General features: G+C 42.2%; 1 protein-coding gene across 2 annotated transcripts in view; it reads right to left on the bottom strand.

Moving 5' to 3' along the window:
• KLHL29 (kelch like family member 29) overlaps positions 1–17,303 on the bottom strand; it is a 253,368-nt gene extending 236,065 nt beyond the window's left edge. For both annotated transcript variants that reach the window (XM_086461618.1, XM_086461619.1), the window contains exon 1: positions 17,043–17,303. In XM_086461618.1, coding sequence (XP_086317744.1) covers positions 17,043–17,303 — 261 coding nt within the window. The remainder of the gene's footprint in view (positions 1–17,042) is intronic.
• Between the last annotated feature and the right edge of the window lie 346 nt (positions 17,304–17,649).

Here is a 17,649-nt window from a genome sequence, read left to right as displayed (position 1 = left end):
CAGAGAGCAGCTAAACAGAGGTTTTCAGGACTTCTGTTCTGATCACTGAGGCTCATTCCAACTGCCTCAATTTGATCTAACAATCAAAAAGTCAAATGATATGAAGAAAGATATTTCCTCCAGTAAATTGAAAAAGGTGGAGTGGGAGCTTATTTAGATTCGCTTCCTGCAACTGCATTTCTTTCTTTCTTTCTTTCTCCAAGCAGTCTTGCTCTTGTAAAAGGGTTTCAGTGGCGGTACGCATATTTGCACATTGCTCCATCTATGTACTTTTATTCTGTCCAGGAACACTCACCTCCAAAGGAAAAGAGAACAGCCAGGGCACTAAACACAATGAAGCAGAAACACAAAGGGAAAAGGGCTGAGAAACAGAAGCTCATTTCCTGCAGCACTGAACAACTACCTGGTGCTAATAGCGTTACATTTGACTGAACCTGACTGGCAAAACACCCCACTATTAACCCCTAAGCTGTTCATCAAATAGACTCGTAACTGTTCCTCTACAAAGGTATGGTAGATTTGGCAGATTTTATGGTTGATGGGATGAAGAAAGTGAGTCACCAGAGCTCTTCAAGAAATAACACCACAGGTAAGATGCACCAAGCTTTGTTTCTATAGCCTCCTCTGAGGGGAAGTATCCCAAATATAACAGATGCTCATGGATTTCTGTCCAGGTGCCATCATAAGTAGACCAGTGGACATAGGCTGTAATAAATACTTCAGATAAAATACCTGGCATTGAAAAGTCTCCAAATTTGTCAGCACTGACTGAAAATCAAGGTCAAATCCAGCCCACGTGGACACACACACATTAAATGTGCTACTTCAATTTTGTTTGCAGGCTGTGGCACGTGCAAGAGGGTGTATGCGGTCTGTGAGAGCCACTTGGGTGAATGCTAATTTTAGTTCATATGATGACCAAAATGCTGAAGGTAAAGCAAAACCTCAGGTCTCTCTTCTTGCAGTGCTAGTAGGATGCACCAACAAGGCAGTCTGGAGCTCTCCACTCATGGAATCAGGCAACTTCTGTTAATAAAAGGCATTCATAATTTACCTCCAAAAAATCAAGATGCATACATAATTATACCTCAGGCAGCTGGAAATGGAAGCATGTAGATGAAAACAGGGCAGGACAAAAGGATATAACCATACTCTTGGAATCTCACCAGTCCTGGCAACTATCACAGGTTTATTGGGCTTTCATTGGCAGAAAGCACTATTATTTTCTATTCAATGCTGTGGTGACAAAGGAAGAGAAAAGACGGTCTACTAAGTGAAAAAACAGTTGTGCAGGTAGCGAGAGGTGTTTCTACTTCAACGCTTAATGGCTAACATCATCTTTCACACCAGCTGTATGCCAACATCCATCGAACATCTAACACAATCTCTTATTTCCAGATCTAATAGAAAAGATAAAAATCATTCCCTGGCACCAGGAACATCTGCAGGAACACATTCTTCATTCTGATACACGAACAGAATTTGCCAGCAATTGGTGGCCCATGTACAAAACCATGACAAAGTTTTCTGAAAAATAGCCGAAACAACTCCCTAGAAGATACGCTTCTAGACTCTCTTAGATGATACATTTCTATTCGTAATAGCAAAGTGGGTTCACAAACTATTTTGGTGACAATTTACAAGAGGGACAGACCACACCATCTTAGTGCACAGGTACATTGGCTGAAAGAATAAATGAAGCGGAGATGTGCTCATGCTCCTTACTGTTCAGCTACAACTCAGTCAAGTATGAAACTGTAGCGTCAAGTAAAACCAATTACACTTGCCTCAAACACAAAGCCATCTCAGTAACTAGAAAACTAAACAGGGCCAGGACCTGTTATATGGCTCTGAGGCCAAATGATATGGCCTGGCCACATTCGCAGGATTATATACTTTTACCCTCCAGAACAAGGTGGCTATATCCAAACTGCCAATTGGGAATGGCTGCTGGCCCTTGCTAATCCCCAAGCCATGCCTGGGAATTGTTTATGACAGTGCTAGCTGGTCCAGGTCGAACACAAGGCAGAGCCTGTGCTACAATTTAATGGTATAGATGGTCAAGTTCCAGCTCTTGGGCCTGTGCCCTGGCACCACTTAATCTGCTAGCATAGACCTAGCCAAACGCAGTTGTACTGTGAGCAGAGCTGGCTGGAAAACAGACACAAAAAAGAAATAAAGAGTATCTGACCAAATTTAAAATCTCTATTCAATTTCATGATTCCCTTCCTTATTTTTCTGGTTTTTTTTCTTAAGTTTTATTTTCCAGACAGCTTTGTTTCCACCGAGATGGAACAAAACCAACAGAAGGTAAAAATAGTTCTGGTAAGTGCCCACTGTGTTTCCACTTCTTACCCGTGATTCAGTGGTAGTTGCCAGCAAGCTATGGTGCTTCCAGTACAGTCAGATACGCTGTGGGAAGTGTCAGAAGAGTTTAAATCAAGTCTCTGATGGAAAATGGGGGAGAAGGACAAAGATGTCGAGAGCGAAGCAGAAAGGCGAAAAGATAAATGAATGAAAGCTTGGATTGGTCCACAAACTTTGCAGCATTGCTTAAATCTTGTTTAATCTCCTAGTTCAAAGAGTTGGATGCAAAAAGGCATGCTGCTTAACAACTGCTGCAATTGCCTTATCTCTCTCTGTTTGTGAACCACCTTCTTTGTTCCATATCAAAAGAATGACCCAAACAGTCTTTACTGCAGAGCAAATCTGCTTCCTTGCCAGTGGGTCACAAGGCTAGGTAAGCAAGATTGGCTTTGCAGACTTACTGCCGAGGTCAAGGTAACTTCCATAACTACTTTTGTTTGGCAGGTACCACCTCTCTGTTCTCTGAAGGAAACCTTTTAAGACAGCCTAGACTGACTTTTCTCAAAGACTCCTCTCCATAGCTGTTTGCAGGCTTTCATTACCAGAAAATAATCAGACTGGTTTTGTTGGAAGGGGCTCTTGAAAGCCACGAGGTACATCCCGTGCTCCAAGCAGGCTAACGCTACAATGGATTGCTTAGGGCTTTGTCCACTCAAGTTCTGGATAACTTCAGTGTATGCAACAACATCTCTGGGCACCTGTGCCAGCGTTTAGTTACCCTCAGTGTGAGCATTTTCTTTCTTTCTAACCAGGATTTCCTTTGCTGACTTTCACGTGTATTGCCTTTTGTCCTTCCATTGTTCACTGCTGAGAAGACTCTGGCAGTGTCTTCTCCACAAATACGCACTAGAAAGCTGAAGACAGCAATCACATCCCCCTCAGCCTTCTCCAGGCTGAGCAAACCCAGCCCTCAGCCTCTCCTCCACCATGTGCTCTGCTGCACTATTGTATGGGACAACCACCCAGCACAACCTGAGGAGCAACACGGCCCACAGAGAACAGAGGAGGAACGCAAAGTGAAGTGGTCACCTTGGGTTTGTCTGGATGAATTTATAATTATAAGTGTCTTGCTCTACTCTTTTACTTCTGGTTATTTTAAAAGGGTCCTCTCTCACTCCACTTGGTTCACTGCATCAAAGAGCATGCTCCAGTCTACAGAGCACTGACACTGAATTTTTGCTGTCTTGTTCCTTTACAAAGCAACCGGTAGTGGAAACAATGTCAACTCACAGGAAAACTCAGGAATTAGCTACATAACATGAAGATGGAAATGAAGATGGATCTAGTGAAAGACTTGGAATGACTATACAATCCATAGCTTAGGTGACATCTAAAAAAACTTGAAATAGCATTATTCTCCACTGCTCCAGAGTTAAACGTTATTGTAAAGTCATTCATATTTCTAAGCAGCCTGAGAAAACAAGGTGAATGGCATCTTTGTATGTGGCAAACAAAGTATCTGTGACCTGTATCTTCAAAAACTGTGCATGATGACCTTAAAAGCCATCAATTCTACACATCAGACACTTCATTCACAGGGAAACTACCAGAAGAATTACTGTAAGCAGTGGAAAAAATGTTTAGGAAATGGGAGTTTAAAACTTCATGAGCAAGAATGGAATTAATACACTCAAATTTTCCTCTATAATCCAGCTTGAAGAACCTTGCAAAGATAAATGCTAGACCTTTAAAAGCAGGGATGATAAAGATAATTAATGGAAGCTTACAAAGATAATAATGTCTCAAATCCATGTGGGGTATAGCTATTGCTCAGCTTTTGAGGAAAAGGAAGATAAATTATTCAGTCTTACTCCATCCCAGCATGAGGCAGAAATTCTAAAAGAAACAAGCTGTTCAAAAACAAAACTGTGATGACTATGCCAAGATAGGAGTTAGGCTCGGAAGACCTAAAATAAATCCAAAGTTCTAGTATTTATTGGCCGATAAGGATTCTGGGTACTGTTTTAACTGACAACACCTCTGCCTTGCAAAGTATATGTAAGTGGTGATTCAATTCTAAGACGATGTCAGAATCACATCATAGAATGCTTTTGGTTGGAAGTGACCTCTGCAGAGCACTTGGTCCACTCCTGCTCAAAACAAGATGAATTTTCATGTTAGATCAGCATCCTCCTGGTCATGTCCAGTGTTTCTGATGGAGATTCTGCAGCTGTTCTGGGCCTTTGCTCCTGTTTTGGACCCTGCAGCGAGAATTCTTTTTTTTTTCCTTATATATAATCGTAACTTCTCTTGCTACAATTTGTGCTCATTGCTGCTGCTTCTTTCACAGGGTACTTCTGAGAAGAACCTGTTTCTCTTCTCTATGCTCTCCCAATTAGACAGGCACAATGAAGATATGAGCCTTATCTTCCCCACACTCAACAGACCCAGCTCTCAGCTTCTCCTTGCAAGTCTTGTGCTCCAGTCCCCAGATCACCTTGGTGGCTCTCCACTGCACTTGATCCAGCAGGTTAGTGTCTGTCTTAGGCTTGGGAGCCCAAAACTGGACATGGTACTCGAGATGTAGTCACAGAAGTGACAGACAGAGCACTTTGCTTGAACCGTTTGCTAATCTTATACTAATACATCCTAGCATTTGGTTGACCTTCATTGTCACCACTACTGATTTTCAACTTGGTCTACCACTAGGACCTGCAGGTCCTTTTCTATAAAGCTGCTTTCTAGCCATTTTCTTCTCAACCTTTACTGCTGCATGGGACTATTTCATCCCAGGTACAAGGCTCTGCATTTGCCTTTGCTGAGCTTCATCAGGCTACTAGCAGGCCATTTTTCCAGCTCATCTTGGTCCTTTTGAATGGTAGCACTACAATCTAGAATATTTACTGCTCCTCTCAATTTGTTATTTATGTATTCATTGCCATGCCCAGGTTACAAATAAAGATATTCAATGTTATCAGCCCCAATACTGACCACTCATCCCAGTGGGACTTTGAACTGTTGCCATCTACTCTCCCTGAGCCTGGTAGTCCTGGTAATTTTCCACCTGACTTGTAGTGAATCCATGCAGTACATATCCCTCCACGTTAGTTAAAAGGATGCTTGGGAGACTGTCAAAACCTTGCTAAAGCTAAGTAAATAAAGGCCCCAGGCCCCCCTTGTCCGCCAACCCAGTCACCTCATCATACAAGGCCATCAGGTTCATCAGGTATGATTTATCCTTGGCTGCTCCAGTCACCTTCTGGTCCTTTGTGTACTTGGAAATGCCTTCAAGCATGATTTGCTATACAATCCTCCTAGACATTCAGGTTAGCCTGACCAGCTCATAATTCCCTGGATCACTCTTCTAGCCTCTCTGAAGACAGACATGACCATTGCCTTGTCTTGTCATCAGGAACCTTCCCTGATCACCATGGCATTTCAAGGATAGCCATGTGACTTCAAAATGGCATCTGCTCATCTGCCTCCCTCAGTATCCCTTGATGTATACTGTCTGGGCCCATGGACTTGTGTATGTCCAGTTGACTTCAGAGGTCTGCGAGTCCATTCCTCATCCTCTATCCCTGTCCTCATGCCCATCCTCTACCAGGGGCCATACTTCACCCCCTCAGACTCCGCTGTTAAGCAAAGGGGCCTGGGAGAATCTAAGAGCAGATCTTGCCAGTAAAGACCAAGGCAAAGGAGGCATGAGTAACTCTGCTTCTCCTATGCCCATGTGGGACTATGTCCCTTATACCCACTGAGCAGTGGGCCCACATTTCCCTTCTGCTTCGCAGTGCTAGGTCTTCTTAAAGGTCTTCTCCAACCTAAATGATTCCATGAACATCAAGAAATAATATTTTACTGTGAGGGTGACTGAGTACTGGCACAAGTTTCCCAGAGACGTTGTGGAGTCTCATCCTTGCAGATACTAAAAAAAACCATCTGGACATGGTCCTGGTCAACTGGCTGTAGGTGACCCTCCTTGAGTAGGGGAGATGAACCAGTTTACCTCCACAGGTCCCTTCCAAACTCAACCATTCTGCAATTCTCCCTGTTCCCTTACACCTCCCTTGTTCATTTGAACTTGCTTAGGATTTCCATGTTCAGGCAGGGTGGCCTTCAGCCATGCCTGCTTGGCTCTTGTACACTGGCTGAGCAATTCTGGTGCCACCAGGAGGTTGTCACTGATGAACTACTGGATTCTTCTGCAGGGTCTTGTACAACACAGCTCCTCTTACAAAGACCTGCATTTCTGAAAAACAATATGGATTTGCAGGGGAACACGTGGTCAAATTACGACCAGCATTGCTCTTTGGCAGTGTTCCACTTGTTGGCTGACAAATGTACCTTGATGCATTACTTCAGTGGTAAGTGAATGCATGGACTTTATATAACACTTTCTATTCCTTTGGGATAATAGGATAACTTTAATTATATATAATATTATAATATAAACACTATATAATCTTAAACATTCAAATTACGCAGCCAAAAAAGCTTCTCTTTCTTGACATGTTTGTGTAACAACTTAGCAGTAGTAAATATTATTCACATACTTCTCAGTGCTTTGTTCCAGGATTACCATAAAAGAGCTGGGATCATAAACAAGATGAAATAATGCTATGATATGAAGAATTTATTACTAGTTATTATTCATTATTTATACAGTGGGTGCATATCGCTTTACATACAACCACTTTACAGACTTATATTTCTCTGCAGAACTTCTACAAGCTTTGTTTCCCAAAGTGAACCAGTTTGGTGATGCTAAATTGTAGGGGATAACAACCACATGTTTCAGCTTGACAGGAGCTGAGAACAACTGAAAACAAAAGAGGCAGAGTAACTTCTGGGAGAATTCAGAATAGTCAGTTCCTCCAAACTAAAGTAAAATGTGTGTTTTATTTGCTGAAAAGTGCCCATTTCATCCAAGAAAAATGTTACAGCAGTTAACGAACACTTGGACATTTATTTATGCTTCAAATCCAAGAGAAAACCCAACAAAATAACTTGAGTACCTGCAAGTTTATGCTTTTCTACATGCTGGTTTTGGGTTGATTATAAACCTTTGTCAGAGCTGCTTCTAGAGAATGAAACCGGAGTCAGGAAAAAGTGTGAGGAATTCCTTTCATAGTCTCCCCTACAGTACTCTTTCAGGGATTCACAATAAGCCTGTGTTTTGCCCACTCACAAGATAGTGAGTCACCATATTTCCATTTATGCAGAAGATATCTGCACCTTGTGTGGACTGTTCGGACGGGATGGAGCACAGCTCAGCATCGCTGATGTAACGTGACTCCTGGCATTACATCTGTGGCATCAACGGAGCAATCCTCCGTCAAAACAGCACAGGCTGCCTACGTTTCATGCCATCAAGTCACAAGATCCTCATGCTCTTCTTTAAGGTCTGGGCACTTTTTCAAGAGGATTTTCAGGATTGTAGACAGGGCAGTGGTGCCGATTTAATATCAATTTGGAGTGTCAGCTCTGGCTAATCAGAGCTTCCCAGTATGCCCAGGGCACATCAGCCTGTGCCCGTTCGCAGGTGCTGCGTTCAGCAGTACGACGAGCCAGAGAGCAGAGTTTAATGTACCGTTTATCACTCCCAGGGCCAAATTTATTTTTATGTTTACCAGCTTCATAGACAACTGTTGTATCAAGCAGGAACTCAAGGCTCACAGAAGCCACAGGGAGAGGTGAAGCTGGGCTCACTTCTATTTCTTTTGCTCTTTTTTACTCATTTGGTTCATTTGTTTTGCAAGAAACTTCTACATTGAAAACTGCAAATCAATCAGCAATTTGATATCAAGAATTTATTACCTGCTTGGCAAACAATTTATTTTCCTTCTGATATGCATTAAAATTGTGTTTTTAAAAATGACCATTGTTTTCCTGTTACTTATAACAAAAAATTATGGTATGGAGACATCTCACCCAACTGCTTCTGCAGCCTTCCAGAAACTGCATCAGGCTCCTCTGTACCCACAAAATACCTTAATCCACTCACCCCTTCCCTCAATGATTTCTCTGACATTACCCTCTTCATGAAACACCAAAATCAGAAATTACCTAATTGAGAAAGGATCAGCTTTCTTGAAAATAATTTGCAGGGCCTACCTGTCAAAGTTAAGCATTGACAGCAAAAATATTAGGAAACGACCAAGTGAATCCTTATAAAATTCTTTTTGTAGCTATGTTTGATGGTGACAACAGCAATACGTTCCTAAATGACAACAACCAACCTCAGGACTGTATGCACCTACAACTCAGATACAACCCACTCTCCTTGAGAAGTACTGCTCCTTGAAAATAAAGCTCTAACAATCAACATCAAATCACAGGCAACGAAGCTCTCAGGCAGGCTTTTTTAGCCTGACAGGAGTCTTGGACAAATTTTCTAATGAAACACCCATGCCTCCTGAACGGCAGAAGCATATATTCTGCTGCATTTTTAATGGATAATCTGCCACTAATACACACACGAAAACACAGTAATGATGAGAAAGAAATAAGAAAATAAAAAGAACTCTAAATAATTTCAAAGAATCAAGCACTTAAATCCTGGCCAACACATATTTTGTTTAGGTTACTCTTTATTACTAATATTTATCCCTTTTGGAAGTCAAGATACTTTTTGATCGAAGTGCCAAAGCCCTGAAATACTCCTTTTTCTTTATCCAAAGCTGTCATGTTTGTGACCTTGTAAGCACTTGGCTATGTCAATTAGTGCTTCAAAAATGCTGCCTTTCATCTTCAAATGGAACTGGGCCTAGAAACTGGCCAGACCTCTTAGCTCTTTCAACAGATGATAAACACATTGCGAGTCAAAAAATCCAAGCAGCTTTTTTATGACTTTACAGATTAATTAGCATGTCAGGGCTTTCAGACCAATTTCAGCCCAAAAAAGTATGTGCTAAAGCTGACAAACTAAAACCACATTTTGTATGTTCCAATTTCTATACCGTTAAAAATATGTAAAAATACATCTGAGAAAAAATACTAAAATAAGATGGTGAGAGGAAGTGATAGATCATCAGCACAATTTAAGCCCTCTCTAGGGCCACAGATCATTAAGAACAGCCTTCTACAGAGGAACCTGAAAAACGCCCAAGGCATGTCTCCAGTTTGTTCAAAGGGAAGAATTGGTTCCTCTACTTCAAGGCCTTCAACACATCAGTTTCGGAACCCAGCACTGATCTCACTTTGCTCTCTTGTCCCTTGGTGGCACAATCACCTCCCAGGAGTTGTAACTTTTTCATAGTAGCTTAATACGATTACTTCAGCCGAAGTCATTGCTGAGTTCAATTTACAGAGATTTTTGGTCAGTTTATAATTAGCAAAAAGATAAAAAGCCTCCTGGGAGTCAATGATCTGATCTTTGTGTTTCCTCGTCTCACTCCTCGTACAAGCTCTGTCCATTCCTCAAAAGCAACTCTCAAAATTATTTGAGGATACCAGGAGGATACCATAACGATATATTTTGCGGTGCACTTTGCAGGTTTCACCGTAGCTGGGCTGGTGTGACAGCACATCATCGCCAACGTCATACACTTTGGCTGTCTTTGCTTGCTTGCAGATTTGTTACAGAATGCACAGTCTGGAAGCTGCAGTCCAGTTAAATGGTGTGTCACCCCAAAAGGTAAATTGTGCAAAGCTGATTGAACTTGTAATGGGTCTGCGTGGCAAGGTTTTGGTCGCGGGGGGGTTACAGGGGTGGCTTCTGTACGAAGCTGCTAGAAGTTTCCCCTATGTCAGATATAGGCAATGCCAGCCGGCTTTAAGACGGACCCGCCGGTGGCCAAGGCCGAGCCCATCAGCGACAGCGTTTTTCGCCTCTGTGATAACGTATTTAACAGAGTGAAAAAAGTTGTTGCACAGCAGGAATTGCAGCGAGTGAGAGGAGTGAGAATATGTGAGAGAAACATCCTGCAGACACCAAGGTCAGTGCAGAAGGAGGGGGAGGAGATGCTCCAGGCACCGGAGCAGCGATTCCCCTGCGGCCTGTGGTGAAGACCACGGTGAGGCAGGCTGTCCCCCTGCAGCCCATGGGCGGTGGAGCAGATGACTGCCTACACCCCGTGGAGGGCCCCCACGCCGGAGTGGGTGGATGCCTGAAGGAAGCTGTGACCCCGTGGGAAGCCTGCACCGGAGCAGGCTCCTGGCAGGACCTGTGGCCCGTGGAGAGAGAGAAGCCCACGCTGGAGCAGGTTTGCTGCCAGAGACCCCGCGAGGGGGCTCACGCTGGAGCAGTCGGCTCCTGAAGGACTGCACACCATGGAGGAGACCCACGCTGGAGCAGTTCATGAAGGACTGAACCCGTGGGAAGACTCACGTTGGAGAAGTCATGGAGGACTTTCTCCCGTGAGGGGGACCCCACACTGGAGCAGGGGAAACGTGTGAGGAGTCCTCCCCCTGAGGAGGAAGGAGCAGCAGAAAACAACAGTGTGATGAACTGACCACAACTCCTATTCCCTGTTCCCCTCCTGTGCCGCTGGGAGGGAGGAGGGAGAGAAATTTGGATCAAAGTTATGCCTGGTAAAGGAGGGAGGGGTGGGGGGAAGGTGTTTTAAGATTTGGTTTTATTTCTCTCCGAGTTAATTGGCAATAAATTACATTTTTCCTTTAATGGAGTCTGTTTTGCCCGTGACGATAAATGCTGAGTGATCTCCCTGCCCTTATCGAAACCCCACAAGCCTGTTGTAATTTTTTTTCCTCTCTCCTGTCCAGTTAAGGAAGGGAATGATAGAGTGGCTTTGGTGGGCACCTGGCATTTGGTCAGGGTCAACCCACCACAGAACTTTCAAACCTAGAGAAGCAGGAGAATGTGATTTGGGTGCCAGGGATAACCTGTCCTTGTCTTCTGTTACAAACCAACAAGTTCTATACACTCTGCGCATTGCTCTGATTTCCTATATATTCATGTAATAGTCTGTCATAATTAGAGCTTCGTATGCACCAGAAGCCTCTGCATAGGTAGGAATGGGCTTTCATCTCATTTACCAATGAAACTGGACATTACTCTATTTTAAAAAAATTTTCATAGGTAAAAATATATTCCTGGAAAAAATCAGTTGCACTATTTGGCATCCAGCAACCAAAGCCTCGTTTACCATCACAGTAATTTGCCAAAAGAATCAGGAGGATCTTTAATACAGCTTTTCCCACTATTGCACATGGGCTGGACTACTACACCGTGTCCAGATCAAAGAATGGACAGGCTACTATCTGAAATGGTGACAAAAATATGCCAACTATCATACAAACCCTAAAGGGAGTGGAAGAGCAGCTTTGCACAGAGAAGCTGGAAGAGCAAATCCTATATACTTCATCACTGCATGTTTTGACTGTTTTCTAGCAACTGTTGTATTCCAATATTTATAATCTCTCTCTTTATGCAAGCCTCTTATGTTTTATAATAAAAAGAGTACATAAATCTCAGTTACCATTGCAGAGCAAATTGTTGTACGTAATTAGTCATGTACAACATAAGGCGTAACTTGAAAAACAATTCGTGTTTATTTTTCCTCTGCTTAATCAATATTTTAAATATTTGTGGAAGCCATACACCAGCTTAGCAAATCATCACCTCCGAAGCGAGAGAAAGAGAACAGACAACACAAATTCTGCAATGTACAGGAAAACATCTGCATATGACAGATTGCTGTTGAGGGAACTACATTTTTTTGGACCGTAAAGGAAAGCAGCATATAACATTTTACTTCTGTGCCATTCCACTTTACTCCTTTTTACCGTGCATTCTTCAGCCACACTGACTTGTTTTTCCTTTAACATAAGAATTTTCTTCCCTCCCCATGCATTTCTTTAACACTACGTAGTTGCAGTGATGCGCAGAGACGAAGACAGTGGGGGTGATTTTTTCCCCTGCAATCCTTGCCTGACTTTCCAGAGAGGGTAACAAATGTTTTACCACCTCTGTCTTTTCTCCCACATCATAACTGTGGCTAACCACAGTGGGATAAAAACTACAGTAGCAACAACACACAAGTCTTAAATGCTACAGGAGTATTGTAAGTACAGGAGGCCAGGATGACATCTCAGTTATGCTATTTAAAGACTTCTAACTATACAGTTACCCCTGAGCTAAACTAGAGAAAATTTTACCAAAACTGATGACTGACATTTTTATAAAATTTGTCATAGGCTTAACCTTGAGAATAACAAATCATTAAGTATGTGGGGGCTTAAGAATCAATTTATGTTCCAAGCAAAGGGTTTTTAAAATTAAGGTTGAAAAAAAAAATAGATCTCGCCTCGTGTTGCACAGATTCTGTTGATGTATCAATCTTTTCAGGCATTTAAAAATAATATAGAGATGATAAAAGTAAATGTTCTATAACCAAAAAATCTCTTGGTAATAAAATTTCAAATTACAGCCCATGACAACACTTCTAAATTGAAGCGGTGATACAGGAGCTTTGATGGAGAAAATTGTACAAGTAACTTGCAAAGTAATTCGGAAAAGCAACAAAGAATGAAGGTGCGGCTGAGATGAACAGAAAACATAGCTGGAATGGTGTGCAGCATCCTTAAATGAATTTTAGACTGTTTTGTCGCCAATATCTTAAGCAGTGCTGCAGTCTTATATGGATTTCTTTGATAGCTTCCTTCTACCAACAAATAACCTCACTGCAGGAAAAAAAACCCAAAATCCCACTGCACACAGACAAACCCAAACCTGAGCTCAATCATCATACATGACTGGGCTCAGAGTGTGACAAATTGATCCCAACGCAGCAGTTTAATGGCAGGAATTGCACTCTCCTATCGACAACTTCAGGCATTCAAGGGGTTGAGGAAGCATCTCCAGGGAAGGACTCATCCCTTCAAATCGCGCTGACTCTGGGTGCGGGTCTGTGGCCCAATGCTTTGGATACAGCACTAGGGTAGAAAAGCTGAATTGAGTAAAAGAGCTGGAACTTTGCTCACAGCAGCACAGAATGAGCAAAAAACCCACTAATCGCTACCTCCGAGAGCCTCAGTTTCCCTGTCGGTATACTCGGTGGCAACGTTAAACTATTTCTTATAGGTTGTTGAGGCTTAAATAGTTTTTCTGATGCCTTCTGGCAGCTTCCAACAAAATGGGTTACAGCAGTGCTAAGTATCATTGTCATTTTGTTAGCACAAAATAAAGCTCAGGAAAATACAGCTTTTTGTTTAAATAACTCAAACCAAACATCCATAACCACTTAAACGTGGCAGATCCACTAAGTGTGATTTGTACCAAAGCATCTGTGGTAAGAAGGTTACAGGTACGCTTTGAGAATAAATTTCAAAGGTCTGCAAAGTATAATTAGTTCTAAAGTTCTCCTACACATTAATAATTAGTAATAAAATCCTTCTAAAGCCCTCCACAGAAAGATGTAAAAACCTCTTCCAGAAGCATAAAAACACATACCAAACCCAACCCCCTCATAGCTGGGTGTTACATATCTTAAGCTTCCCTCTGAAGATGGTTTCACCTCTCTCCAACAGTTAATTCGATCATTTTTTTCTCTCTCTTCCAATGCTTTTTCCGTTCACATCACATAACTCGGGGTGAAGTCTTTAATCTTACATACATTTACATAATAATTTAAAGACCAAATGGTTCAGCCAGATTAGATAGTCTAGTGGTCCTTAAAACCATTTATCTATGAATTCCCTGACCAACTTCATCACCAACACAGCAAGTTTCATAGTCCAGTTACATGTCAGTGAGAAAAGAAGTTTTTTTCCTACATTTTGAATTTCTCACTTCAGGATTCAGTTAATCGGGAGCTGAAGGACAGGAATATGACCAACGTCTGCTGATACAGGTATCCAGAGACAGCTCTTGTCAAATAGACTTCATTTCAGTCTTTGACAACACTATGACTCTGATAACATGTAATAGAGGACGATGCCATGTATATGTATTTTTAATAATGATGGACTTAGCACTTTGGCAAAACAGTCTGCAGCAATTATTAGCTGCACAGACATGGGAAGAAGGAAGGGAGAAGTTTCATCACCGTGTGAGGGAATGGGGAGTCTGATGCTGAAAGTATGCATATGGCTTTGGTACCTATATTTTCAAACGCAAATGAAGAATGGAGAGGATGCAAAAGATACACAGTTATTTGGAGGCTACTAAAACTAGTAAACAGCAGGAAACTAGAGGAACTACTGACCAAAAGAAGACAGACTAAATGGTTTATAAAAAAAAAAAAAGAAACAAACTTTTAACTGGGAGGATATTTCATTAGTAGAACACAAAATGAAGGGATATGGATGGCTGGCCCTATGCTTTGAGATCTTCGAATGAGCTGGGAAGACAGGCTAAAGTCAAAACTGGTAAGTGGAAGACACAGAGAGTGCTTTCTGTCCTCAGCCTGGAGGAACACTGATGGCTGTATGCATATCCTTGGACAATGAGACAAGGAGAACCAGGCTCTCAATCTTCTTGCACAATGATACTTTCTTTACTCAACATGTCACCTCTTGTGTGGGGCACCCCTTTGCCTCTGAGTTTAATGATATCTGCCATAATGTTGGGGAAGGTTCAGACTGCAGAAGGGCAGCTAAGCAATCAAACATCCCAATCCTGACCACAAAACCCAAGTAAGAAATCCAGCTTAAGATGACACCTGTGTCCCATCAGCTGATACCCCACAAAAATGCTCACAAAAAGGGTGCAAAGTGTAGATCGTGAACTCTCCGCAGCTCAAGGCAACTTGGCACATTCCTGTCTTTTAAAATAAACCAAGCAACTGCATTATTCTCCTGACTTGTGATTTCCTCATTATTCAGATTTAATTTTTTATGCCTAACCATTAGCTGGATTCTACAAGGGAAAGGCACTGGCTGGTTACACTGCTAACCACAAGTGTAAATCCTGCTGTGTGTGAAGGAGAGAGACGGTCAGGCAGGGTGAACATGAGTATGTATGAGCAGGTGATGTTTTTTTCTGACACCGTTTCACATCATTAGTTGGAAGCTTGCTAGGCATATTCCTTACATCTCTGTTCACCCTACCTATCTCACTTCTTTTTCAAAGTTTTTTCCTCTTTAGTACATGCAATTTTGAATTTTTAGAGCTGTTTAGCTGATCCTCGGCAGAAGAGGTTGGGGCAAAGACTGTATGCATTTTTACACATTTATTTTATGGGACATTACACAGCTGATTAACAGTTCTCAAAATAAAAACTGTCCCATGTTACCTTCATTCTTCTCTATTTATTGCTTTTGATCTATTCATGCCAAAACATTCTTACTAATGAAAGTCATCAGAAAATCCTCTAATAAGGTAATTTAGGAGACAGTTCAGATTGAACATATGATCAAAAAGCATTTAATTTGCTGTTCCTGCCTCCTCTCCCCCAATAAACACATGGTTTACTGGCACTGCTACACTTCAAAATGGTTTTGAACATCTGGGAGAAGGGTTGATCAGCTCCAGACAATCGTTGGACTCTAACTAGACCCAGGAACAAAGGTCATGATAAATGAAATGACTGCTTTGGCTCCAAAATTGCCTCAATCTTCTCCAGACAAAGCATGATTGAAATGCATCTATCTGTGGATAGCATCTGGAGAACTCTAAATATGTTTTGATCAGAATCCGATTGGCTTCTTTCAAATGAAAATAATTTGAGGATGCCATGGAAAAATTTTTAAACCAATAACAATGTAAACTTCGGCCTAATGTTTCCTTCAGCAGCATTGACCTTGTTTTCCTAGTGTGAAAAAAAAATCAATATAATAACGGTACTGCAGTAAAATTTCAGCTTGCTCTTGGCTTACTTTAAATAACTTTATTGTCTCCTTTTCCTCTGTCTGTGTCTGCTGTATTTGGCACTTGCAGTTATTAAAATGAAACCAAGTTGAAAGAAAATGTTAAATATCATAAAAAGAAAACCAGCAGTGCTTCTGGCTCACTTTGTTAATGCTGTAGTCACCTTTACAATTTGCCAGGATTTTCTATTCCCCAGCTGTTCTACCTGAATTTGCATGCAGAAAGACACCCCAACTTTCTACTGGAATAACAACTTGTAGTTTGCAGATTGAAGAGAGCAGAATGTTTAAAAAAAAAGGAAAAGTCACCCTCTTCCCTCCAATTATATACTACAACAAAAAAGCCCAACAGTTTACCAGTGATTTCAATTCTTTGCCACATAACATTTTCTTACTCCATACTGTGCATTTCTGCACATATGAGAGAGCCGGGTTATAGCAGTCCCACTGTTATGCTCCACTCTGCACTAAGAACAACACTTTGAGAACCCTATAGGAAGTACCAACTAAAAAACCCAAAAACATTCAGCCAAAATTATGCCCTTTAGTCACTTTTCACTCCCTCCGGACGAAAACCACATCCACTTGTCATCAACCACAGCTCTGCCTTGGTCAACAGACAAGAAGAGCATTCCCAAAAGCAAAAGTGGGAACCACATGTTCCAGGGAAAGCAACAGAAAGCCCAAATGTAGGTGCTGCTGAAAGGAAAGAAGCATTTTCTCTGCTTGGGCCTCTCAGGAGCATGGGAACCCTCAGTCTTGGAGCCAGAAAGAGATGTACTCTAGTGTATGTACAACACAAAACTAATAAAAAAGGCATAGACTGCTTGCAGGAATTTTTTTCCCTCCTCTTGGCTACACCATGAACACAGATTTTTCAAAGGGACAGATGAAGCTCCATCTCTAACATCCCTTCAACACATCAACCACGGTAAAAAAAAAAAAAAAAGCTAAATTCTTACTTTGGTAGTTGAAGCTGGAGACGAGTTGGCCACCAGGCTCGTGATCACATCGCTGTTGACGGTGGTGCAAGAAGCGGTGGCCGGGGTGGGGAGCCGGGAGGGGACGATGGGCAGGGGCAGCAGCCCGGGGCGGTTGTTGCTGTTGGTGCTCGCGGCGCTGCTGCAGTTGGTGCTGCCGACGTGATTGCCGTTGGAGCTCCAATCCCGGCGATCCCACCCGGCCCGATAATCTCTTTCAAACCGGCTGTGGTGCCGTGACATCTCGATGGAGGGCAGCTTCTTCTCAAAGGGAACTCGAGAGCTTGCCTGAAAGATTAAAACCAAAGAGGTGTTGGGAATGAGGTCCCAGCACAGCAACTGTACTCTATAACCAGAGCAAGTCCCTGCCATGTCTGTCTCAGGAGAGCACTGTCTCTCCCCTTTTGCCAGCTAAACGTCAGGATGAAGAGAGCAGTGTTGTAGCAAATGTTAATCTAGCACACAAATGAGAGTGTTTGGACAACTGCAAACATGCGGTGGACAGGCCAGTCCCACAGATCTGAGGAAACACTGTCTGCCCAAACTCTCCAGCAGAACAACAAACAACAGCACAAAAATCATGAAAAGC

This window comes from Leptosomus discolor, chromosome 2 (genome assembly GCF_034619465.1).
Source record: "Leptosomus discolor isolate bLepDis1 chromosome 2, bLepDis1.hap2, whole genome shotgun sequence".
In the NCBI taxonomy this organism is placed as follows: domain Eukaryota; kingdom Metazoa; phylum Chordata; class Aves; order Leptosomiformes; family Leptosomidae; genus Leptosomus; species Leptosomus discolor.
This window is presented reverse-complemented; position numbering and strand designations above follow the sequence as displayed.